Source organism: Microtus pennsylvanicus, chromosome 16 (genome assembly GCF_037038515.1).
Source record: "Microtus pennsylvanicus isolate mMicPen1 chromosome 16, mMicPen1.hap1, whole genome shotgun sequence".
Lineage (NCBI taxonomy): Eukaryota > Metazoa > Chordata > Mammalia > Rodentia > Cricetidae > Microtus > Microtus pennsylvanicus.
The window spans coordinates 26,160,261-26,186,613 of NC_134594.1; the positions used below are offsets into that span (position 1 = coordinate 26,160,261).

Here is a 26,353-nt window from a genome sequence, read left to right on the forward strand (position 1 = left end):
GAGCCCCTCGGTGACAGTGCTGTCATTGATGTCAATGACATTAATGTTTTTGTATGTCTCAAAAACATTAATGACTGTAAATGTGTACAAACAGTACCTTCCTTAAGTAAAAAGAGAACACACTAATTAAGACAGCTGGACTGTGATAACAGTAATCTAAGAATTAGACTTTCTTCTAATTGATCTGTTTGATATATTTATTTCATTGCTCTATACAACCGTTCCTAAGTTTCTATTTTAATCAAATATCCTTGGTAATCACAGCTGGTACAAAAGGAGGGGGGAGCCTTCATGCCTCTTACACCTGGAAGCGATTAACAAATTATCCAACCAAAAGATCAGCATGTGTTCATTATTTATTTGTTTTTATCTTATATACACGAGTGCTTTGCCTCCACACACCAGGAAACATTATGTGCTTGCCTGGCACCCAAAGAGGCCAGAAGAGGGCAACAGAGCTGCTGAAACTGGAGTTACAGGGAGCTGTTAGCGGCAATGTGGGTGCTGGGGACCGAAGCTGGGTCCTCTGCAAGAGCAGCCAGTGCTCTTAACTGCTGAGCCATCTCTACAGCCTCATTACGTCCTCACTGTAGAAAAAAAGGAAAGCCTAGGTACTTGAGACGACCGCTTCAGACTTGGGAGCAAGCTGTTCCATTGTAGGCAGGGACATAGCTCTCTAACTGGGCGAATTCTGCATCGTGAACCTTTCCTGACAAGGCATTTTCCTAAGTCTTTGAAATAAATTTAAAATGTCCCCCAAGGGCCATTTAGTTAATCAATTTAGGAATAACCTCTCTGGCCGCCTTTGCTGAAAGTGTTTAACTCAGTCAGAATTTAGTCTCACTTATCTCTTCATGATAAGGCAAAACCCGAACCAGAAGGACTGCACACACAGTCCTCACGCCCCGCGCGGCTCCCATTTCCCCTCCAGGAGGAGCAGCCAGCTGTGCAGGAGCCCTCGGCATCCTTAACTACTTATCTAATCTCCATAAATAACTGCTCTGAACTGAACTCCGGCCTCGACTTGTTCAGCTGAGTGCGGTGTGATTAAATATCAGAAGAGCTCCTCCTTCGAGTCTGAATTTGTGTTAGGATGTGATAAGTTCCTTTAAGATGTAATTTTTAAAACTATAATTTTTACAATGAAATATAACTACTCTATGATTACAAGGATAATGGAATTGAATTGTGGGAACCCCGTGAAAACAAAACAAAATGCCTACAATAAAATAGTTAATTTTTAAAGTTCAACAAATGAGGAATAATTTGGAGCTATTTTTGAGCTGTGGAATTTGGCCTGTAGAATCTAAAAGAAATCATTAGTTTATCTTCTTCCAATTCTTTTTTTTTTTTTTAATAAGAAAAATGCTGTGAACACACATTGGTTTGGAGTTGGGGGCGGGGTGAGAAATAAGGTTTTCTGCTCTCGAATAGTTAGTTCTTCCGTCCTTCCCATGAAAACACGCCAGCCTAACACTGCAGAAAACTCTCTGCTGGGCTGGCATGACAGGCTCCGACTCTGGGGTTTTCCTGTCCCTGCAGGCCCGAGATACACACAGGCTCTCAGCCAAGAGTCGGAGGCTTGGAGTGTGAAGCTGTTTGCCAGTATCAAACAGAAAAGTAGATCGCTTCAACACAACATCCACGTCTATTAAAGTGTTTGTTGTGTTAGAGCAGAAAGCGGCAGCAGGAAGAGAACACCCCCACTGGGATGTCCTGGGGTCACACTCCATTTCCACCCCAGAGCCTACTGTGGGCAGATCCAGTTTCCATCCTGGTGCTGAGAGATTTTCCTGAAAGCAACACAAATCCCTTTGTAATGAAAGTGGCAGGGTCTGAGAACAGAGCCTCCACCTCCCAGCCAGCCTCTGAATGGCTTCTCCCTTCCCCGCTCTGAACCACTCCGCAGAGGTCACCTGCCCTCCCATCTCTGACCTCGTCAGAGCCTGCAGCCTCAGGGGCTTCAGGAAGGCAGGTGCTTCAGGCAAGGGGTGTCTGACACTTTGCTTGGGATAGAGCAGAAAAGGCATTGAAGAAATAATGAATGAAGGACAGTGAATGAAAAAGAACGATGAAATGTCATGATAACAACAATAAAAATAACATGATAGCAAGTAATAAAATAATTAAGGAAAACCTAAGTAATAGCAAATAATAATAAAAGAGGTAGAATAATGAAAAATAATAATGAAATAATTCCCTCCCTTGGCTATTAATCCTCTTTTCCTATTTGCTGACTTTAATGAGATGGGTGACTAGTTAGCCAATGAATGCAGACATGATTTTCTGTAATTTGTACCGCATTGTCTCTCTTGATGGCTCTAAAATGTTTTGAGGGCCATGTGCAGTGTACAAAGCAGAGGATGGCAAGAAAATGGACGAAATGAAACAGCATCGCAAAATCAGCCTCTGTCATAACCCCTTGTATTCTCATTCCTGCCTCAAAAGCATATCTTGCCACATTCACAGTGCCTTTACAGTCCCTGGGACAAAGGTCTCTACAATGCAACACCCAGCAAAGCGGGTGTTTCCCCAGAGTTGTGGGTATCTATTGAGCTCCTCTGTCTCCTCCTCTCTGTCTCCTCCTCTCTTCTCCCTTCCCTTCCTCTTCCTTTTAACTCAATCTTGATACTCTACTTATAAGGCTTAGTGAGGGGCTCACTCAAGAAATAAAAGTCAGCATGAGCTTTGGTTATAAGGAGAGAAACAGAACATACCTTGAGTAAAGTGTGTGATGCTGTGGTTACCTTGGCCCAGGTTAAGAAGGTAGCCATGTTGGGGGGCTTCTGTCACAATGAACCTGAGAGAAAAATGTAGGCTGTCTCTGTCCTCCACTTTCAGTATTTTGCTTGTGATCATGAAGCCCAAATGGCCAGTGGCCAGAGTCCGAAGCGTAGTAGCTCCTTTGTTCACCACAACTTGGGGGACCCTGTTGTCAACAGCCAGCACCTGGATTTTCATCACTTGAGGTCTCCTTGTTTCAAACACCGTATCCGGAAAGACATAGAAGTCAGAGTGGGTGCCATCCGTCACCGTGAAGGAGAAGCTGTCTTCCGTGGACTCTGTACCATCATGTTTGTAGCTGATTAAGTTTTCGTTCAAGTCCTGCTTGGTAAAAACCGTGACGGACCTCGTATTGTTGAACAGGAGGTGACCGTGCACAGGAACCTGGGTGACAGTGAACTTGAGGAGCCTGTCTGGAGTATCTCTGTCTTCCACAGTGAGTTCGAAGGGAGTGATCAGCTTGCTGTCGCTTTCACTGACCACCAAGTTGTGGATGGTGACCACCGGCTTTTTATTGTCGACGTCACTGATGGAGATCCTGAACGTTCGGAAGACAGGGTTCCGTCCATCAGTGACTTGAAACTCGAAACTGTCCATTTTGACCTCATCCTCAGCTGTGTGGATGTAGTAGATTTTGTTGCCAGCCAGCTGGAGCTGAGTGAAAGACGTGATGGCCGTCCCTCTTCGATCTGTGCACTCCAAGTGCCCTCTCACGGGAGCCCTGGTGATGGTGAAAACTAAGTTCTCATCAGGGCTGTTCAAGTCACTCGTGCTCAGGAGGTCTGTTGTGAGAGTGACTTTGCCACCTTCTTTCAAGGACACCCCCTTACTTATCACATCGGGGAAGACAATGTCCACACTTCCGATAGACACATAAAAGTAGCGATCTATAAGGGAGTTCGTCCCATCAGTCACATCGAATTTAATTAGGTCTCGAATGCCCTCTTGCCCCAAGTGGACATATTGAATTAAATTTCTGTCCACTTCATCCTGGGTAAAGTTCATGCCTAGAGTGACATTTTCAAAGACACCTGTAGGCTTTTGTCTCTGTAACAAGCCATGTCCTGGCCCATAACGAATAATATACACCAACGATTTGTCATCAGAGTCTAAATCGGTTGCCATTAGTATTTTGTTGTTGATAACTTTGGTTTCCCCGATTTCTATCTCTAGCCCATTATTGATGGTCATCCTTGGGGTCTCGTCATCCACCGGGATGACCACGATGAGGGCTGTCTTCTCCACGGAGTGCTTGCCGTCAGTCAGTTGAATCACGAAACTGTCTTCTTGGGTCTCAGAGCCGTCATGCTCATAGATAATGCTGGAACTCTCTAGAATCTGGTCCAGGGTGAAGCTTTCAACCAACACCGTGCCATTGATCAGCTGGTTCATGATGTGACCGTGAGTCGGAAACCGCGTAACTGTGAATGTTAAGTCATCCCGGGGAACGTCAGCGTCGGCCGCATTGAGGATGGGCATGTCGACCACCAGACTCATGCCTTCCATCACCATGAATTCCCTCATGAACAGTTCTGGCTGCTCATCATTGGTAGGAACGATTACAATGGGGAAAATCTGCCTCTCGGAAAAGTTAATGCCGTCAGAACAGCGGAATATAAACCGGTCCTCCACAGGCTCTACCCCTCTGTGGACACTCTGGACATAGTTAATGTGCCCTTGCCTGAGATCCTTCATCGTGAAGGCACTTACGGCAATCCCGGCTCTTGACTTCTCTGAGCCTGGTGCCGGAGAAATGTTCTCGACATAACCTGAGGTGGGTTGGATGACGATTGTGCACAAGAGGTCATCATTGAGGGAGTCCATGTCCTCAGCGCTTAGATGGGTTAGGGTGATCATACTCTTGTCACCTTCCAGCACGACAAACTGCTCACCAATGGAGATCTCCGGGGCTTGGCTGTCCACAGGGAGGATGGTCACCCAGACAGTAACACCTTGAATAATACTGCTGCCAATTCTCCATTCTTGGGACATCTCTGACAGACTGAGGTTAAAAGAGTCTCCTCTGGGCAAGAGGCCAATCTCACCGCTGGTGTGGGCATAGACGACAGAGCCCTCCAAGATGTCCCTCTGGGTGAACCGCTCAGCTGGAGCTCCATTGACCAAAATTTCCCCATACAAAGGTGGATCTTCCAATAGGAAAGTCAGCATCAAATCGTCAGTATCCTGATAGGTTCCCTTAATGATATTGGCGGTGACTTCAGTAGCCCCGTTTTCTAAGACATCTAGATAGGACTCCAGAGTGCCAGCCGGAAGGAGTGGCATGGGACCTTCACGATCCGTGGGCCGAACATTCACTCTGAGAGTGATTGGCACCACGTGGTGTCTGTCGCTGACCTCCAGGGAACAGCTGTCCGTCAAAGACTCATCCCCGTTATTTGAATAGGAAATTCTGCCCTGCTTTATGTCCTCTAAACGGAAGCGTCCTCCGACGTGCAATGTCTGTCCGGATATTTGCAGGTGCCCATGCTTGGGGACCTGTGTGAGAGTGAAGGAGATGTGGGCCACATCGGTGTCAACGTCATTCACATGCAGCTCCGTCTCCCGCAGGATGTGGTGGCCCTTCTCCTCAACCGTGAAGCCAGTGTTGACAATCTCAGGGGGCTGGTTATCCACAGGCTGCAGGTAAAGGGTGAAGGTGCCCGGAGCCGCATTCCCAGCTCGGTCCTCTACTCGGAATTGGAATTGCGCCACTCGTGCGGCTACTCCCAGCTCCTCACCTGGGGGCCTGTAAGCGATTTTATGATGGTTGACCTGGGCTTGGGTAAAATGGGTCACCACGACTGAGGGATTATCCGTGAAGACCAAAGTGCCTAGCGGGGCTGGCGAGTGGTTTTCATCGGTGTCCACGGGGGGTTGGGTCACTGTGTAGTGTAGCTCTCTGTCATCGGTGTCCAGGTCAGTGTAGTGCAACCACTTTTTCCTCAGTGGTGTGAGCTGGGATTCCTGGACCACCATCCGAAGGGGACAGCCACGGCCCAGTTCCGGAGGGAGGCGGTCCACGGGATGAATGCGTATCACAAACTTCTGGATTCCGGATTGATTAGGGGGGTCGTGGTTGTCTTGGATTCTAAATATGAACTGGTCCATCACTGGCCCAGGGCTGTGGGGCCCCGAGTGCCTGTAGAAGAGTCTCCCGTCTGTGATATCCTGTTGCCGCCATTCCGTCACCGTCCGCTCATAAAATAGCCCCTGTTTCTGCCACAGCCCCTGCTCTTCCTGGGGAGCGTGAGTTTGGCGGAGAAGCAGGTGCCCGGTGGTTGAGAAAGGTGGTTCCAGCACAAAACGCAGCTGCGAGTCATCTGAATCCATATCAGTTGCACTCAGGGTCATGGGTGGGATAGGCACGGTTTCACCCTCTGCCAGCGTCAGCCCAGTGTTGGCGTTCAGGACGGGCGGCTGGTCATCCACAGGAACCAAAGTGATGGGGAACAGGAACTGAACCTGGTGCCTGCCTTCTCCATCCGACATGCGAAGCACCAGGTTGTCACTCAGTGAGCCATCTCTGTCGTCATGCTGGTAGACAACCTGGCCAGCTGCCAGCTCGGCCACTGTGAAGGTCTTGGGAGCGGAGTCGCTCCCGGGAGAACCCAGAATCACAAGGTGGCCATGCCTGAGCCCGGCCACCACCTCCAGCCTCACAGCTTCTAGATCATCTTCATCACTGATGACCAAGTTCTGGGGTCCACTGCCCACAGGACCCGTGAGCGGCCGATACTGACCCTCATAGAGAATAAGGCCAGTGTTTCGTGTGACCACTGGGGCCAACGTATTCATGGGCTTGACCACCACCATGAAGGCGAAAGGGTCTGAGGCTGCTCCTTCCGGGTCCACTACCTCCAGTTCCAGTTCAAACAGACGCTCCTCGTTAGAGTCTTCAGAGGGAGGCTGGTAGGCAATCTTCAGCAGGCGCAAATCCCGTTGTGTAAAGGAGGAGAGAGGCAGGCTTCGGTCATCAGTACTCACCAAGTAGCCCTGCCCGGGCTGGAAGGCAGAGGTGAGGTTGAAGATCAAAAGGTCTGGGTTGGATTCAGCATCCTCGGCCGCCAGCATGTCTGGAGTCAGAGCGGTCAGTACAAACTGGTCCACCTCCATCATCATCATGGCCACGAAACTGGGCTTGGGGGCAGTGTTCTCCGTTCCTCCCCGGATCCTCACAAGTACCTGGAAGTGCTCCCGTTTTAAAGGCGGGCTGCCTACAGGAGCCCCTCGCGAATGTAGCTCCACCACCATAGGTAGCCAGTCCCTGTTGGGTGAGCGACTGGGGGCTGTGTGCCGGTAGCGCACTCCCAGCTCTTGGAATTCTTTGCAGTCCATCAAAAGGGTCTCCGAGGTCCCTCCCGTTCTGGCCCCTTCCGGAGCCTGTGGGTAGTGAAGGAGCTCTCCATAACGAGGCAGAGCACTCAAACCTGACAAGATGCCCACGCGGCACTCCTCGGTCTCAGGCTGGTAGGCGAACTCTAAGCTCCGAGCGTCCAGGGCATTGCTAGTCCCTAGTAGTTCTTCCACGACCAGAGGTAAGTTCCGAGTCACAACTTCCAGTTGGGTGAAGACCACTTCCACCTCTAGGGCCAACGGCAGGACTATCGCCCCTCCTGGGGCATCGTAGCGCAACTGCAGCCGGACGCGGTCTCGCGAAGGGCTGCGAGCCCCCAGGTGCGTGTAGCGCACCTCTCCAGGGCCATAGTCGCAGGCGAAGCGCTTGGGACTCAAGCGGCCTGGCCACTGGGCCAGCGCGTCGTTGTCTAGCACCGTCACGTAGCAGCGGTCCCCTGGCTGCACCTGTAGCACCAAGTCACGCAACGGATCCAGCCAGACTTCGCGACCGAAGGGCACTCGGAGCCCGCGGTTCGCCACCACTATAGCGTCCTCTGAAGGTATTCCAGAAGCCCCGGAGAGACCCGGGGACAGAAGTGCTGCGCCTGGGGCAGCAGGCTGTGTGGAGACGCTGCTTACCAGTGACAGAAACAGCACGAGCAGCCTGGAAGACTGTTTGGGTGTCGTCTGGAAGTCGGAGAATTTGACTCTCAAGCGCGCTCGGGTGGCCATCCCTGCAGTTCTTGTGGTGTGCAGGGTCCCGGCGTTAGGGTTCCGATAGTTCACCCCGCGCGTAAGCAAAGCTAGTCTGAGTGCAGGCTTCCAGAGAGACCGCTGGAAAGGGCCGAAAACTCGGCGCGGCCCCTATGGGGTCCTCCCCGTGGCAGGGCAGGACCTGGAGGATGGCCCAGCGCGCCGTGCGGTCCCGACCTGGAGCGGCAACCTAAGATGCTAAACACTTCCAGCGCGTCCGGGGCGTGTGGCAGGCAGAACAGTCGCGACTTCCCAGGTCCCGGGACCTCAGACTTTGAGGGAAATCCCTCCCCTCGCACCCCCTAACTCCAATTCTGCCAGGGGGCCAATCGCTGGTCCCTGGAGGAGGTTCTGAGTCCAGGGTTGGGTAGTCACTGCTGTCAATCAGCTCCCAGGCGGGGAAACTTCGCAGAGAGAGGTGCAACAGGTTGATTGGAATAGAGCGGGTTCCTGGATCTGCTTGCTGGAGGATAGTTGTTCCTGGACCTGGGACTGTGGCTCCGCCAGCACCCCCTCCACCCCCCGCGGTACTACGGACTCAGGTTTTCAAGTCTGGGACCAAGATTAATTCATTTCAGTCCCCTTCCCTGGTCATTGATATCCCTCCCACGAGGACTACTTCTCGCCCAAACTGTGGGAGCAAACTTAAACGACCTTATCATCTGAGTTTGAATAGGAACTCAGAGCAGTTTGGGAAGACACTGGGAATTTTCAAAAGAATCCGAGATTTAAAAAACAGACCCAGCTAGCTAGAGCAGGTTGCAACCCTCACCTCCCCTTTTTCCCTCCCTACACTGATTTCCCCATACTTTACAATGGACATAGAGACATAGTCCGCAGATTGGTGGGTTTTTTAACAAGACCCTCCTTTGCAACCGAAGTTCACAGAGTTAAGGGGGCGGGGGGAGGCATTTGAAATGTGTGGGAAAAGCAGTCCGATCAGAATCGCTAGTCTTCCAAGAGAGGCGTTCCAGAGAATGTAGCCCCAGGCCGTCTTAAAACCACCGCTGGCGGATAGCTGTCACAGCAGAAGCTCTCTGTTCCCTTCGCAGTAATTAGACGAAGTACACGCAAAACCCACTTGTCAACGTCGCAAATCTTCTCACGCTGAGACAACTGATAAACACCGAAGGACGAAGAAGAATTTAGATAGTGTCTCGGGTCAGCCAGCCCAGTTTGAAACTCTCTACTCTGAGCGTTTCCTGCCCCCTTGTGTCGGTTGGTCGGGTTTCATCGGCAGGCAGATACCCCTTAAAAGGTTTTTCTTCTCTCTTCCCTGCACCCGAAGCCCCTCACAATCAAAATCCAGAGCCGTTTTCAGTGGATTTCTGGCCAGCCTTGCTTGCTAGGTCGAAATATTTTTTTTCCAATAACACAAATTGACTATGAAACAAAAAATTGGGATAATAGAACAATTCCCTTTTTTTCTTCAATAAAACACCGGATTTGGAAAAGAGGGGTGTGTGAAGAACCCTTTTAAATTTCAGTCGAGATGAGAGATTTAAGCGTGGCGAGTTTTAGGAAGAAATGCTAATCATTTTAGCCCTTTCTGTGATCAGCTTGAACGCCTCTATTTCAGATTACTCCTGTCTGATGCATTTACACAACACTAACTTTGGCAAATGTCTAATTCTGTTCCAAGAAACCCACTGGCCATTGGTCTCTGGGAATCAGAAGTGGAAGGTTCTGAAAGTCTTTTTAAAAAGAGAGGAGACATTTATGCAAACAAACCAGGAAAATTTAGTCAGCAGAGCTTCAGCCTTGTTCTGTGCGATTTGTGCGGGTGGGGAAGCCTTCAGCTCCTACTTACATGTCACAGTTTGTCACAAAAATAGAAAGGACACTGCCAGTATTTGAAATACATGAGAAAATTCCCATCCGACTCCTGGCCAATTTCCAGTTCTCTTGATTTAATTATTTTATGATTTATCGTGCTGATTTATGGTTTCATTTGGAACTCAAGTGACCAAGACATGAGAATATTTCATTTTCTGTTTGCAGATGCACAGGAAGATGTCAAGGAGGGTAGAAGATCAATTTCATAATAAGGGGCTTTCTGTATCATGTCCTAAATCCTAATTATTGAAAAAGAAGTCAAATAAGTGTCCTTGTCAGTGTGTGTGTGTGTGTGTGTGTGTGTGTGTGTGTGTGTGTGTGTGTGTGTGTGGTGTGTTTTAGCCTGACTGGGAGTCACAGCTGGACCTCTGATGGCTCCCAGTGGCTCCAGGCGTTTTTCTTTCTTCCTTTTAAAGTCCACCAGTGTTTGATTTGCCAGCAGTGATAAGATCAGTATTTGAAGTATGGTCGGATGCCTGAAGGGTAGTGTTCAATATTTTGTTTCATGCTAAGAATACAGGCTTGAGTTTATTTTTAAGTGGACTAAGAAAATCAATAAACTGGACTCGTGACTTTTAATTTTAGCTTTCCTTAATTGAAGTGACAGAATGTTTCTTTGGAAACGTTTTTTATTAAAAAAATTATTTTAGCTTTTTTTTAAAATCAGATAGCTAACCATGCAGAGTTGCTTAAATATCTTTTATAGTGAGGATCAATGCTAAAAACAATAAAATAGTACATTATTTTATAAAACAGTACTGAGAGAAATTGCTATTGATACTTTGACATTAAAAGAGATGTGTTGAAGTTAGCAGGGAAATATCATTTTAAGGAAAATGTTCTTGATCTTAAAGGTGACAAAAAAAAGCTAACAAATGTTTGTTTATTTTTTTTTAAATCCCAGCCTAGTTCTTTAGCTCTTATTTCTTAAGCCTTGTGCCATTTCTTGTAGATAACCCAGACAAAACATTCCTCAGGATAAAGTCTTATTTTTTTTTCCTCTTCTTAGAAAATTCACACAAAGAGTCTCTTCAAAACAATGAACTCAAATTTAATGATTGCCGAAACCCTGGAAGATTTCCGGCCTAAGGTTAAGTAGCACGGAACTGATTTCCTGAAGTAAAGGAGGTATTTAAGATGCAGGCAAGATAGTCAGCCGGAAAGGCTCCAGCAGGTGTGGAAATACAAAGCCAGGGAGGCGCTAAGGGAGCAGGTGGTTACATTTGAACATTAGTTTTCATTCTAGCGTCTGCTTCACTTTCCTCACGAACTTCTGGCGGCTCTGAGACTCTAATAGTCTCAGAGGCACTTTAAAAATATGCTCGGCACTCCTTAAATATCCATGGTTGATTGGCTTCAGGATCCTCCCTTGAAAGCCCAAATCCGAATGTGTGGGTCCCTTGTGTAAAACAGGTGTACTGTTTGTGCATAATCTGTGCAAACCTCCCATATACTTAAGTCACCTCTAGTTTATTCATAGTTCCCACGATGCTATAAATGTGGAGATGGGTGTGCTGTTTTTCAGAGGACAAACACGTAAGAACCATCTGTCCATGTTCAGCCCAGACACCAAGGTTTTCTGACTATCTTCAGTCAGTGGTTTGTTGACTGAATGGCTACGGAAGTCCTGGATACATAGAGCCAGCTGCACCTGAGACAGATGAACACAGCCTTGTGCTGACCACTTGCTGGTTCTCAGCAGAGTTTTATTTTTGAGCAGCTTCAAAAATAGGCTTTCCTACAGACACAAAACTGAGCGGTTTCAGAGAAGCAAAAAGAAAGAACAGAGTTGGACTGATTAATCTAGAGGGGGATCCTTCCTTCCAGCTAAGGGGGCTGTAGCAGAAGGCCTCCTGTTTTCCTACCTAGGTCTCTGATGTAGAACAAAGAGCTTAAAGTTAAATTCTGATTTTATTCTTTTTCTGTATTAAAAGTCACAGATTCTTCACCTGCAGGTTTTCAAACAAGCTCATATTGAAGTAGAATTCAAACAATTTAAACAACTGATCATGAGTGGGCCGAGTCCAGAAACCAACCAACCAACCAAACAACCAACCAACCAACCAACTAATCAACCAACCAAACAAACAAACAATCAACCAACCAACCAACCAACCAAACAGCCAGCCAGCCAGCCAGCTAACCACCAACCAACCAACCAACCAACAAAATCAAAAAAGAAACAAAGCTCTTCTCTTACTGTGATTTTTCCTGAAGGCTTTAAAAGATACTGCACATGAGTTCTTTCACATGCTTCTGACTGTAATTTTCTTCCCTGATTATTGCGATAAGTGTCCTTAGAAACCTCCACAGTGTTGATGGGAGACACAGATATTTAGCAAAGGTCTCTCAGTGTTTTTCCTTCTCTTAGAAATAATTCAGTTCTACAGAAATAATCTTAGAAATCATCGTTCAAATGAATCAGCTTTGAGAATGATTTTATTAGAACTTCCCAGCCCCAATCTATAAAGCTTACCTGTTTGGTTCAAACAAGCCTGGGCACCAAACTGCTCGCATAAACCTTCTTAGCACAAGAATCATGTAAAGAAAATCTTAAAGTTCACTTTCCATCTCTCCACCTGTCCAGACTTCAGTATACCGTACGATGTTTGTAATAGATTGTCCCTTGGGTTGCTGCTAGACATCTACCAACAACAGAAAGCTTGCCATGCCGTGTGGAGTCGGGCCCTTCGCTGTAGCTAAAGTGGCTGCAATGCCCGTTCTCCTGGAGTGCCCCTGACAGCCTCCGTGAGATTTCCGTCTCCAGCACGAAACATATTCTCCCTACTCCTTCGTCCACATGACAGGCGTTCCCGCCCTGCAGTCATGTCTCCAGCCTGTTATCTTTTGTACGGACTAAATATTGCTGTTTCTCCCCACTGCGCCCTGAAGACACTTCTGAGAACCCTTGTCTCTGTGTTTTCTGTCTTGAGAGTCCGTGAGTGTCGAAGCAGGGTTGCGTATGCACAATGATGGGATTCTTCTCTACTAGATAAATGTGTCCTCCCTCACTATGCCTCCCTCCATCCTTTGTGGGTCAGAGATGAATGCGGGGGCGGGGAGGGGATAGGTTACAGTTTCTGGTTAACGTGTTTGGAGTGGCAAAAGTGATCTGAATGGCAGAAAGAACGTAGTCTCCACACCCCCTCTTAAATTATTAGTGGTTAACAGACTAGCCACCACTCTTTAAAGTAGAGAGGAAGTTTAAATTATGGACAGTACAAACCATTACCATATTGGCTAAAAAAGTGATAGATTATTATAAATCTTTTGGTTAGGGGCTGGAGATGGCTCAGAGGTTAAGAGCATTGCCTGCTCTTCCAAAGGTCGTGAGTTCGATTCCCAGCAACCACATGGTGGCTCACAACCACCTGTAATGGGGTCTGGCACCCTCTTCTGGCCTGCAGGCATACACACAGACAGAATATTGTATACTAAATAAGTAAATATTTAAAAAAAATATTTTGGTTAGCTGACTTTGAAGAGAATACTTTTGTTCTTTTGAAATAACTGTTATAATTCCAAATTTTTATTCTAGTAACCAACCCAAGTTAAAAGTGCTATATAAATAATGATTTTATGACAGTAATATTGATGAAAAGAAAAAGTACAAATAAAATTATCTGAATAATGGAAATACTTGAAATTCAATTGTGGCAGTGTTTGACCATCTGTAACTCCAATTCCAGGGGTCCAATGCCCTCTTCGAGCCTCCATGAGCAGCACACACATAGTGCACATACATACAATCACACACACATAAGATAAAAACAAGTAACTCAAATAATTAAAAATAGTGTAAAGCACAATGATTGCATTTAACAAGAGAATAAACTAACAATGGGGAAAATAAGATTTAAAGTAATCTATTTTTCCTATTTTAAAATTGGTATTATTCTTAAATTTTAAATAAAATACAGGAAGGGACTCTGCGCACTATCAAAAAAAGGAACATAAACACCAACCCTGCCACACACACTTTATCTACAATGATGTAGCGCCTATAAGACATGGCAGTGCACTGGTGGCACACGCTTGTGGGAGAAACCAACCGGTGCCTGCTTTGACTTAAGGACCACATCCAACACAGGGGCGACCAAAAACCTGAGCGGGAACCTAGGGCAAAATCAAATAATAATCGTCTAAAAAGCCAGAAAAGAAAAAAAATAAAGTGACCCCTAAAGATATTCTGCTCTATTTATAGATCAGGGCAGATACTTCTACTGGGGCTATAGAGAATAGTAAAAATATCTCCCATTTCAGAGGCAAGTTTTTCCTCAAGGTCTTTGTAGTATTATTTTCAACTTTGGAATAACGCAATTACTTTGCCTCTTACATTCTAGAAGTTAGCATCTTTTTTTTTTCTTTTCAATTATGTACTCAAACAAACACTTTTGGCACATTTGTATACATTCTTCCGAAGTCCTCAAGATTCATGTGTGTTGGGGTCTGGCTGGCTCTGGCTTTGAGAAGAGCTTTGCAGTGTGAGCAGACGGCATTTGTACAAAGACGCAATTAAGCAAGACGAGTGTATGCGGGGCGTCTCTGATTTTTAATCTGGAAACATCCTGGTATTTTGCCAATGTAGGGTGTGATAGCAGAGAAAGGGTACCTTTCTTTCTCCAGCTGCGCTGAACTATTTGATTTTTGTGACTGAAAGTCCCTTTCTCAAGATATCAACCTTACAGGCCTCACAGTGCCATGACCCCTTATGTGCTATTATAGGCACATCTGAACGATGCCGTGGGTACAGGATCTGCTATGCTGGCTTTTGTAGGAAAGCTATTAAATATCAATAACAATAACTATATATGTACATACATGAACAATGAATATATATGAATAATATAGGAAATTATAAAAAATAACAATACTATATACATACATGAGCAATGAATATATATGAATAATGAGTATATTTTGGGGATCTATTATAGGTGATAGAAACAACCAAACATCTTATAAAACGGTCTTTATTTTAATGTAGTATTACTCTGATGTCATCTCTAAATTCACATGGGTGAAAATAGTTGGTTTTCCATAACTATAAATACCAACTTATTTTGTAAGTATTCTAGGTGATACCAGATAGGGGGAAAATCAGGTTATTAAAAGAACTAATGACAAAGTGTTCTAACTATGGCTTCTTTCTTAGAATCTGCTACATGTCTCTTTTCCTGGGATACAAATAAAGAAAAGCTACTATTAGACTACTGAACTCCTTTGACCCAGGCTAACACAAGCATTTCCTCTTCCGTGGTTCTGAAATGACATGCTGGATTTTTACTGACCTTAAAAAGGACGCTGCTAGCCAGGCGGTGGTGGCGCACGCCTTTAATCCCAGCACTCGGGAGGGAGAGACAGGCGGATCTCTGGGAGTTTGAGGCCAGCCTGGACTACAAGAGCTAGTTCCGGGACAGGCACCAAAGCTACAGAGAAACCCTGTCTCGAAAAAACAAAAAACAAACAAACAAACAAAAAAAAAAGGACGTTGCTTTCAACAGTGGGACCAGGCATGGTGGGGTGGTTTGCATAAATTCTTATAGCTACCAATAAGATTAAGCAATCCAGCAGAGGGTGAATCAATACAATCCTTTATTTTTTTAAAAAATAAATTGTGTACAAGTCACACACAGGGTCTACAGTATGTATGTATCTAATGCCGAGGGGTGAGGTGTGAAGATTCAGAGCTATGTTCCTGGCCTTCCTCAGGCTAGCCTACCTCAGAGACAGTGCTCAGAACATGAGCACTTGACGTGACTGAACCTATCGTGGGGCAGCTCTCCTGGGAGGAAACAAGGTTAAGGAGTCCGTCACAGATACATAAGGAATGACCCATTCTTATTCTTTGTTTGGTTTTTAAAGACAGGGTTTCTCTGTAGCTTTGGAGCCTGGCCTGGAACTAGCTCTTGTTGACCAAGTTGGCCTTGAACTCACAGAGGTCTGTCTGTCTCTGCCTCCCGAGTGCTGGGATTAAAGGTGTGTGCCACCACAGCCCATTTTAGGAATGACCCATTGTTAAGAAAATAAGAAGTGACATTTTCCCTTTCTGGGCTGGACCAGGGCAGCCTCTTCTGTTATAGTTAGGGACAACCGAGTGTCAAGGTTGAGCAAATAAGAGGGTTCCACAGGTAACTTCGGCCCAGTTAATACTTTCCCCAAACTGCTCTGAGATCTGGAGTTCATCCTACCTCACCTTTCTCTGTCCCCTTTCACATCTGGTGGGTCTACATCTAGGTCTGGAACACCCTCTACTTCCTGGTCCCTCCACCTGTCTCTTGCTTCCGTGTGTCCCTGGCTTGTGTGTGCTATCTGTTCATCAGTCCCTTGGAAACTGTTCTGTCCTTTGTGACTGTGCCTAGAGCAACACACAACTCTGTTGTCAACACACACAAACCTCGGCTGTTTGTCTGTGTCCTTCATGGTCATGATGGTGGCAGGGCTTCTCTCCCTGTCACCTTAGGTTCTACAGAGCAAATTGAGATCTCATCAGATTTAGGTGTGGAGGAAGGCTACTTTAGGGGCAATCCTTAGTGAGGTGTCACCAAGACATGATTAAAAGAGATGGTGGCCCCATCAATTGATAGAGGAGGGAGGGCCTCACTAAGTATGGCAAGCAAGAGGATCATCAACATATGGTTCTAGAAAAAAAAATGGAGGTGTGGCTTTGGGTGAAGCAGACTTTGCAATAATTGTGCTTACTGTCAAGGGTTGGCCAGGCAAGACGGCTGTTTACAATTCTGTGTCTTTGGCGCCATATTTACCAAAATTTTTGATTTAATATTTTCCTTGTATTTCTAAACAAAACAAATACTTACAAAAGATGTAACAATATATACTCTGAAGCGTGGTGGTTTGAATACAAAGGGCTCCCACAGACTCATGTTTAAATGTTTGGTCATAGGCAGTGGCTCTGTGAGGAAGGTGTGGCCTTGTTGGAGTAAGTGTGTCAGTAGGAAGTGAGCTTTGACGTTTCAGAAGCTAAAGTCAGGCCTAGTGGCTCAGAGTCTCTTCTTGCTGCCTTCAGATCTGGATGCAGCTGCCTCCCCAGCACCATGTCTGCCTGCTTATATCATGATTCCCTCCACGCTGACAATGGACTAAGTCTCTGAACTCTAAGCCCCAGTTAAATGCTTTCCTTTATAAGAGTTGCCATGGTCGTGGTGTCTCTTCACAGCAGTAGGAACCCTAACTAAGACAAGAAGGCATGGTGATTTATTTTTAAGTCAGCAATGATGAACTTGATTTGTGTGTGTGTGTGTGTTCTTAGCTCCACTGACAATTGTACTGGGATCTGATGCTTCCACAGGATTTTTTTTTCAGGGACTCATGCTTCTGACTTTTCTGTTGCAAGGGAGCCAGGCGCTCAGAGCCGAGAGTCAGAACACGGGCACTTTACAAATGATACAAGCAAAAGCAGATGCCAAAGGCTTAGCTTTCGGTATAGAAATTCAAATGGAATGAGGCCTGGAAGCAGAGAGAAACTAGGAAGAGGTGGGTCCTTCAGAACTGGTTCTTCTGCTAAATCACAACCCCACTTTGCTTTGTCTCAGTGTCCTCTGGTCCTCTTCTTTGCCCTCCTGGATTCTGATTCTGGATTTAAACGTTCTTTAATCCCATACCTGATCAACCCCGTAACACTGTGCTTAAGCCGTCAGATACACAAGCATATGGGTTTGCTCTGTCACTCAGTCTCACTGCAGGGTAGGTGGGGATTAAATGGAAATAGAGGAACAGAATGCGTGGGTCAGTGATACGGGCTTTTGTACAGGAGTTGCCCCTCATTTCCTCGGTTATACCAGTTGATGTTTGTATCTTTCTTCAGGGCTTGGCCACATCACTGCACTTCATGTCTGTTGCCTGCCTCTGCAAATGTCAGTGCCTTCCCTCTGGAACGCCTGATGGCTGACCCTGTGGGATCGTCTCTTGTTCTCAAGGATTTGGAGGCACAGACATTTTCTGGTATAACTGCGGGCAAAATACCATTCGTGTATTCGTGTCGTAATTCGCTCCGACAGATTTCCTTATTGAGCACCAATACGACAGAGTAGTCAAGTTTGAACACGCGCGGGGCATTACTGTTGATCCACGCAGCTTGTCTCTGTTTGTCTGTCTTTGAAAGCAACGCTGACAGTTTGAAAAGCAGACACGTGTTTCTCGGAGTAGACTCGGAACAGAGGTGCCACAAGCAGTGCAGGCTCCGGAAAATTCCTGTGACCTAACAGGTGGGTTTGCCGAGAGCGGGCTCAGATTTCAATCTGGTCCTTGAGGGCAGTCATTAGCCATTCATTGTGTGTGTCCCTCGTTCACCCTCGTGTGCTCAGCTTTGAGTTTATAGTGCTTAGTCAGAATGAAAGCAAACCGCATTCAAGTAAACCATATCGAATCCAGCAAGTGATGTCTGTCTTTGGAGCCCTTGAAATCCCTGTCAAGACAAGCGCTTGTCAAGCAGACAGTGAATTTTAGCAGTGTTATGAAGGAAACTCAGAGGCCCTCAGTAGCTCTGTTCACAGTTAGGAAACTTCAATAAACCTCCTGTCCCCTCTAGTGAAGACATGTAATGGCAATTTAGGGACATGTTCTGTCATTTAAACGTAAACACAAACTGTTTTGTTTTTTCATGGAAGTTTCTTCATGTGATCAATAAAGACAGCAAGGCCTGGGAGACGAAAGTTGTGGAGAGCATGGAGACCCCGAAGTCAGAGCAAAGTGGTTCCTGACTCAGTCAGTGGTCAGAACAGGGAGCAGCCACAGTTGGTGAAGGCTAGACACTTAGACACTCCAGCAGAAAAACTAAAAAAAGAGTCAAATAAGAGAAAAGTAATGTGATGGAAAAAAAATATTGAGAGCAACTGAGCAGTTTAACTACAGTGTGCTTGAACTCCCCCCTCCCCACCCCGGGGAAAAGTCTGTGCTTGTAGCCGGGCGGTGGTGGTGCACGCCTTTAATCCCAGCACTCAGGAGGCAGAGGCAGGCGGATCTCTGGGAGTTCGAGGCCAGCCTGGTCTCCAAGAGCTAGTTCCGGTACAGGCACCAAAGCTACAGAGAAACCCTGTCTCGAATAACATAAAAAAAAAAAAAAGTCTGTGCTTGTTTTGAATTTCTTGAATTTGATTTCTCTGTGCTTGTTTTGAATTTCTCACTTTGGGCTTTGGGGACAATGCAGTACTTGTGGGAACATAGGGGCTTTGGAAGAGGGTGGTGGGAAGGGAAGGGACCCCCACTTGTTCAGGACTGCTTATTTCTCCCATAATGTTCCCTTTGCTATCGCAGATGTATGTCAAAGGCCAGTTTGCTCATTTTAAGGCATGGTTCTACAGAGGAGGGATGAAGATGTGTGTTATTCTTTCATAGTCTGTTTAATTTCCACTTTCTTCTTAGTGTTCATTCTGTCCATGATGGTAAAATATTAAATGAACTAACGAGTAGAGAGGCTGGCGTGAACTTCAGACTGTGGAATAACAGCTGCCCCTGTGTGTGGGCCTGTGTCTGGGTCTCTGTATGAGTGTGTGCATGTGTGTGTGTGTGTGTGTGTGTGTATGCCCACACGCACACACGTTCATATGTTCACATGTGTGAGGTACATATATACTCACATGCATATGAGTGTTGAGGCCAGAAGTGGCCGTCAGGTGTCTTCCTCAATCACTTTCCAGCTTGCTATTTTAAAGACTGTCGCTGAACCCAGAGTTTGAGGATCCAGCTAGAATGTCTGCAATGATTCCCTCGGATCCTCCTTTCGGCCTTCAGTATTGGGATCACAGGTGTGTGGACAGTAGTTGCAGGAATGAGAATGAGGTAGATGGGTTCCTAGCTCTTAAAAGATTGCTAAGCTATGCCAATCCCTTGAGTAGAATTATTTCCTGAGAAACTATTGCCCGCTGCCCACATGTGTGTCGTTATCAGTAGGACAGAGAAGGCTCGCCTTGGCCTCACCATCTCATGCTACTCTGCCCTTGGACACTGACTTTTCTATGTCACTGAATTCAGTATAAGTGCTATTTATAGAAAAATCCCATTATAAATTCAATGTCGACACTTTAAAACTAAGACACTTAAAACCAAAACATTTTTGATATATGACTGGCTGAAATCTGTGACTAAGGACCCTTGTGGATACATAGAGCCACCTGTTTCATGTACCAGCAATACTACCCTCCAGATGTGAGGCTATGGAGATGGATAGTGGCTTTCTGCAAGCACGAGAACCTGAGTTCAAATCTCTAGCACCCACGTCAAAAGTTGGGTGTAGCTACTCTAGTCTGCAATCCCAGCATTGGCAGGTAGAGAGGAAAAGATCCTGGGAACTCCCTGGGCAGCAAGACTAGCCGAGAGGGCAAACACACACACACACACACACACACACACACACACACACACACACACACACACACACACAAAACACACTGGTACACATTAGAAATATAAACCTCAGATTATGTGCACAATAAATTTTAAAAAGGATTTTCCATGTGTTTCTTTGGAAAAAACAAATCAACAATTTCTGATCAACTTCAACATGAAGACAAAATTGGTTTAATGATTGCCTCTGGAGTGGAAACAGTTAAACCTGCTGCTGTCTGGAGTTTTCTGTGTTAGCTTTCTTTTTTATCTCGCTGTGGGAGTGCCTCCTTATAAGTAGTTGGGGTCCCGCCTAGGCCGCCTGGGTCTTGCAGCTGACTCTGTAATCTGCCTCCTTTCTTCGCAGCAGGCAGATAAAATAGAGTATTTAGAAAAAAGACAGCGAAACTTCTGCCCTCTGTTAGCTCTTCCAGGGGGAAAAAAAAGAAAGGAAAAAAAATCACAGGCCTGTTTTTAAAAGCCCTTTACAAAAGAGGCCAGCACACTAGAGACTGTTTATCTGATGTTGTTGTTCTTTTAATTTTTATGTGTGTTTCTGCTGTGTGTGTCCAAGAGGCCCAGAAGAGGGCTGAAGTTACAGGCTGTGGTAAGCCATCTGGCCTGGATGTTGAAAACCAAACTCAGGTCCTCTGGAAGAGCAGTCCAGAACCTCTGACTCATCTCTCCAGCACCTCCCCTATTTCTTATTTTTTAAAGATACATAAACATTTATTTTATGTGGATGAATGTTTGCCTGCATGTGCGTATGTACCTCACATATTTCCCTGGTGCCTGTGGAAGCCACAAGAGGGCACTGGGTCCTCTGGAACTAGAGTTCCAGGTGGCAGTGAGCATTGAGTGAGTTTTCTGTTTTGCCCGGTTCCTGCAGTCCTTAGGTCCCAAAGAAATCACACAGAGGTCTACATTAACTATACACTGATTGGCCCATTAGCTCAAGCTTCTTATTAACTCTTATAACTTATATTAGCGCATTATTCTTGGCTCTGTTAGCCATGTGACTCAGTACCTTATTCAGCAAGGCAGTCACATCTTGCTTCTTCTGTGACTGGGACAGGACTGCAGAAAAAGTTTTCATTTTTTCAGAATTCTTCTGTTCTCATTGACCCACCTCTACTTCCTGTCTGGTTGTCCCACCTATACTTCCTGCCTGGCTACTGGCCAATCAGCATTTATTTAAAATATAATTGACAGAATACAGACCATTGTCCCACACCAAGTGAGCATTCATTTGGGTGCTGGAAACAGAACCTGAGATCTCTAGAAGAGAAGCAAGTGCTGTTAATGATTGAGCTATCTCACCATCCCCTACTTTATTATTAAGCAAAAGAATCACGTACCTAATGCATATGATGGTTAAAAGCAGAACTTGGGCTAGTGAGCTGTGTCTGCAGATGAGGAAATTATGGACAAATAAGAAATAAAGAAGGTAGTTAATGTCTGTTTATGCCATATAGATCAAGATCTAGAAAAGTCTACAATGCAAAGCATCCATGTTCTCAAGACCCACCATGCCAACAGCATATCTGTATGCACCTTTTGTCCAGATGCCCCTCTGAGTTTCATATCCTTGGTAAACATGTGATTTTTAGTATGTCAGGCACCCCCAGATGAGGGAGAACATGTGATTTACATTTCTGAAACTAACTTAATATACTTAATACAATTATCTCCAGTTACATCCGTTTGCCTTCAGACCACATAACTTCATTCATTTGTTTTTTTGTTTTGTTTGTTTGGTTTTTGTTGTTGTTGTTGTTTTGTGACAGGGTTTCTCTCTGTAACAATTCTGGCTGGCCTGGAACTCACTGTATAATAGATCAGGCTGGCCTTGAACCCAGAGATCCACCTACCTCGCCTCCCACGTGCTGGGATTAAAGGTGTGCACCATCATCACCCAGTTGATTTCATTCTTTATGGATGAGAAAATTCCACTGTGTAGAAACTGTGTTTCCTTTATCTGAGCCTATGTCTTGAACTCCCAACTTGGTTCCATAATTTAGATATTGTGAACCATGTTGCAGTAAACAGTGATGTGTAAATGTCTCTTTGGTATGTTGACATCGAGTTTTAGGAGTCAATATTAAGGAACAATATAGCTGAGCCACATGGCAAGGCAGTTTAGGATTGAAAAACATAACCGCCTTCCACATTCGAGTGTCACCTCTAGGTATTGTCACTGGTGAGAGTCCGAAGCAACAGGTTGTCACAAACATTGTACTTTCTTAGCAAAAAAGATGGAGACGAATGGGACATTGTGAGGATTAAATATCTCAGCCCTTTACACATTATATATGGGCCTGGAAAGCCAACTAACATAAATGTTTTCAGGGTATAAGTGATGTCTTAAATAATGAAACATCCCTTAGCTCAAGCCAGGGCTCTCCTGGGGATGTTGTCAGTGAGGATGTGTGCCCACTAATGGGCCTCCCATGCTGGGCTTGCTCCTGCTGGCTGCTGTAATCCTATGTCTTCTCTTTTTCCTCCCTAAAACTGGAGGGCACCGAGGCCCAGGTTTACTTTTAAGCAATGGTGGCAGGTTGCTTGTACCACTTTGTCCCAGCAGAAATCCTCCTGGAGGTTTATTACAAAATATTTGTCTCTGTTTTTATAAAGAATAGTTCCAGTATATTGTGGGACTAGACTACACCACGTAGAAATTAGAGGCTGGACTCATGGGACCCATTGCAGAGGGATTTATTACACTTCATATTGGCAAAATCAAAATATCATACAATCCACCCACCTTTCTCATAATGTTGTCTTCGGTTGCTATACCATATTGTGGGCTTACAGTAAATGTTTTGGTCTGTATTGAAACAGCAGCAAATTAAGCCGTGTCTATTTTTCACTTGGAGAAATGATAGCATACAGTTGAAAGCGATCATAATTCCATTTAACTTACAGATGCCAGTGTTTAAGAAAGAACTGATGGACGTGAGTTCTGACAGGTTGATTAATTCCTTTGGGTAATATCACAAGTAAGGAAAACCATTGTTTAGTATGAAGTCTTTGCCAGCTGTCTCGAGATAAAGGAAAGAGAAACAGTCACTAAGCAGAAACAAAATGAAACATGAAGAAAAACCTAGGTGAAGATCTTTTCCCATTCTGTACGCTGCCGTTTTACCTTGTTGACTGTGTTGTGTCCTTTGCTTTACAGAAGTTTTTCAGCTTCAGGAGGTCCCATTTATTAATTGTTGATCTTAGTGTCTGTGCTACTGGAGTTATATTTAGGATGTGTTCTCCTGTGCCAATGCGTTCAAGTGTACTTCTCACTTTATCTTCAATGAGGTTCAACGCGGTTAGTTATGTTGATGTCTTTGATCCATTTGAACTTGAGTTTTGTGCACGGCAATAGATATGAATCTATTTTCATTCTTCCACATGTTGATATCCAGTTATGCCAGCACCATTTGTTGAAGATGCTTTCTTTTTTCCGTTTTATAATTTTAGCTTCCTTGTCAAAAATCAGGTGTCTGTAGGTGTGTGGATTGATATCAGGGCCTTTGATTCGGTTCCATTGGTTCTCCTGTCTGTTTTTGTGCCAATACCAGGTTGTTTTCATTGCTGTAGCTTTATAGTAGAGTTTGAAGTCTAAGATTGTGATACCTCCAGAAGTTCCCTTATTGTACAGAATTATTTTGGCTATGCTGGGTGTTTTGCTTTTCTGTATGAAGTTGAGTATTGTTTTTTCGAGGTCTGTGAAGAATTTTGCTGCGATTTTGATGGACGTTGCATTGAATCAAGATTGTCATTTTTACTGTTAATTCTACCTACCCAAGGGCATGGGAAATCTTTCCATTTTCTGGTGTCTGCTTCAATTTCTTTCTTCAAAGTTTTAACGTTCTTGTCATACAAGTCTTTCACTTGTTTGGTTAGTGTTACCCCAAGATATTTTTTTATGTTATTTGTGGCTTTCGTTAAGGGTGATGTTTCTCTGATTTCATTCTCGTCCCATTTATCATCTGTATAAAGGAGGGCAACTGATTTTTTTAGTTTTGTATCATGCTAAATGGCAGCCTACAGATTGAGAAAAGATCTTCACAAACCCCACATCAGACAGAGGACTGATCTCCAAAATATTCAAAGAACTCAAGAAACTTGACATCAAAGGAACAAATAATCCAATTTTAAAAATGGGATACAGAGAATTCTCAACAGAGGAATCTAAAATGGTTAAAGGACACTTGAGGAAATGCTCAACATCAGAGAAATATAAATCAAAACAACTCTGAGATTCCATCTTACACCTGTCAGAATGGCCAAGATCAAAAACATTGATGGCAGCTTATGCTGGAGAGGATGTGGGGTATAGGTAACACTTGCCAATTGCTTGTGGAGTGCAAACTTGTACAGTCATTTTGGAAATCAGTATGGCAATTTCTCAGAAAATTAGGAAACAATCTACCTCAAGACCCAGCAATACCCCTGTTGGGTATATGCCCAAAAGATGCTCAATCATACCACAAGGACATGTGCTCAACTATATTCATAACAATTTAGTTTGTAATAGCCAGAACTTGAAAACAACCTAGATGCCCCTCGACCAAAGAATGGATAAAGAAGATGTGATACATTTATACAATGGAGTACTACACAGCGGTCAAAAAAATGACATCTTGAAATTCGCAGGCAAATGGATGGATCTGGGAAAAAGAAAACATGTTGAGTGAGGTAACCCAAACCCAGAAAGACAAATATAATATGTGTTCACTCATAAGTGGCTTTTAGACATAAAACAAAGCAAAACCAGCCTACAGTCCATAACCTCAGAGATCCTAGGCAGCAAAGAGGACCCTAAGAGAGACGTACATGGATCTACATAGGAAGGAGAAAAAGACAAGATCTCCTGAGAAAATTAGGAGTGTGGGGATCATAGGAGAGGGTAGAAAAGGAGAGGGGAGGAAGTGAAGGGAGTGGAGAGAAATATGGAGCTCAATAAAAACAACAAAAAGAAAAAACTCAGCTCCTTTCACCATTTTCTTTCCCAGTCAAGATACTGTGTAAAGAGATTTTTTTCCTGCTTAATGAAATAGCAGTTTTCTTCCGTCTTAATTTGAAAGAGGAATTAAAATTCAGTACAATCTCTTTAATTACAATAAGATAAGACTAAGGAAGGTTTAAGACCCGCCAGAGTTAATCTTTAAGCAGAGTTAAAATAGGAACTCCAGTCACGTGTTTCAAACATTACTGGATTTGGTACATTAAACAAATATCATCTTAAGTTTTTAAACCATGAATTTAAACCAAATGACTTCATATCACATACTTAGAAAGCTTAAGTATGTCTGCTTCAAGCTGAATAGGCAGATTTACCTCACAGATTTGTATTGTTTTCTGGACTATGATTCTTTTTTCCTCACTAGATTTAGTGGTATAAACCATTTAAAAAATTCTAGTCATTCTTATTTATTTATTTATTTATTTATTTTGTAAATGCCTTCAAAGGGCCAGATGGAGTATGGCCTTTGTTTTTCATCTTTGCCCCCTGTAGATGAGTAACAGGATCTCTTTTTAAAAATTTGTTTTAAAAAAAAACCTATCTTTTCTAATTTTACATGCCAAATCCAGTTTCCTCTCCCTCCCCTTCTTCTGCTCCCTCCACCTTTTCCCCCCCTCCGCATCCCATCCCTCATCCACTCCTCAGAGAAGGTAAGGCTGCCCATGGGGAGTCAATAAAGTCTAGCACATTGCTTTGAGACAAGACCAAGTCCCTCCCTCTAAATTGAAGCTGAGCCAGGTATCCCTCCAAAGAGAATGGTTTTCAAAAAGCCAGAACAAGCTGTAGGGATAAATCCAGTTCTCACTGCCATTGGCCCCACAGTCTGTCCCAGCCTTACAACTGTCACCTACATTCAGAAGGCCTAGTTTGGTCCTATGCTGGCTCCCTCACTGCCAGGTTAGAGTTGGTAGGTAAGCTGTTTCAGTGGGTTTACCCATTATGGCCTTGACTTTGCTCTGGGGTTGTAGACTATAGGCTCCTTATCCTTTGCTTTACAGCTAGTACTCACCTACGAGTGGGTACATACCATGCTCATCTTTCTGGGTCTGGGTTATCTCATTCAAAATGTTTTTTTTTCTGGTTCCATTTATTTGCATGCAAATTTCAATTTGTCATTTTTTTTTCACCTCTGAGTAGTACTTCATTGCATAAATATACTGTGTTTTTGAAAATCCATTCTTTGTTTTAGGAGCATCTAGGTTGTTTCCAGATTCTGGCTGTTACAAATAATGCTGCTGTGAACTTATTTGAACAAATATCCTGGTAGTACGGTTGAGCATCCTT

General features: G+C 44.6%; 1 protein-coding gene across 1 annotated transcript in view; it reads right to left on the reverse strand.

The window, feature by feature from the left end:
• Frem2 (FRAS1 related extracellular matrix 2) overlaps positions 1–7,851 on the reverse strand; it is a 133,036-nt gene extending 125,185 nt beyond the window's left edge. Inside the window, exon 1 of the mRNA XM_075950736.1 lies at positions 2,718–7,851. Within this exon, the coding sequence (XP_075806851.1) occupies positions 2,718–7,851 (5,134 nt within the window). The remainder of the gene's footprint in view (positions 1–2,717) is intronic.
• Between the last annotated feature and the right edge of the window lie 18,502 nt (positions 7,852–26,353).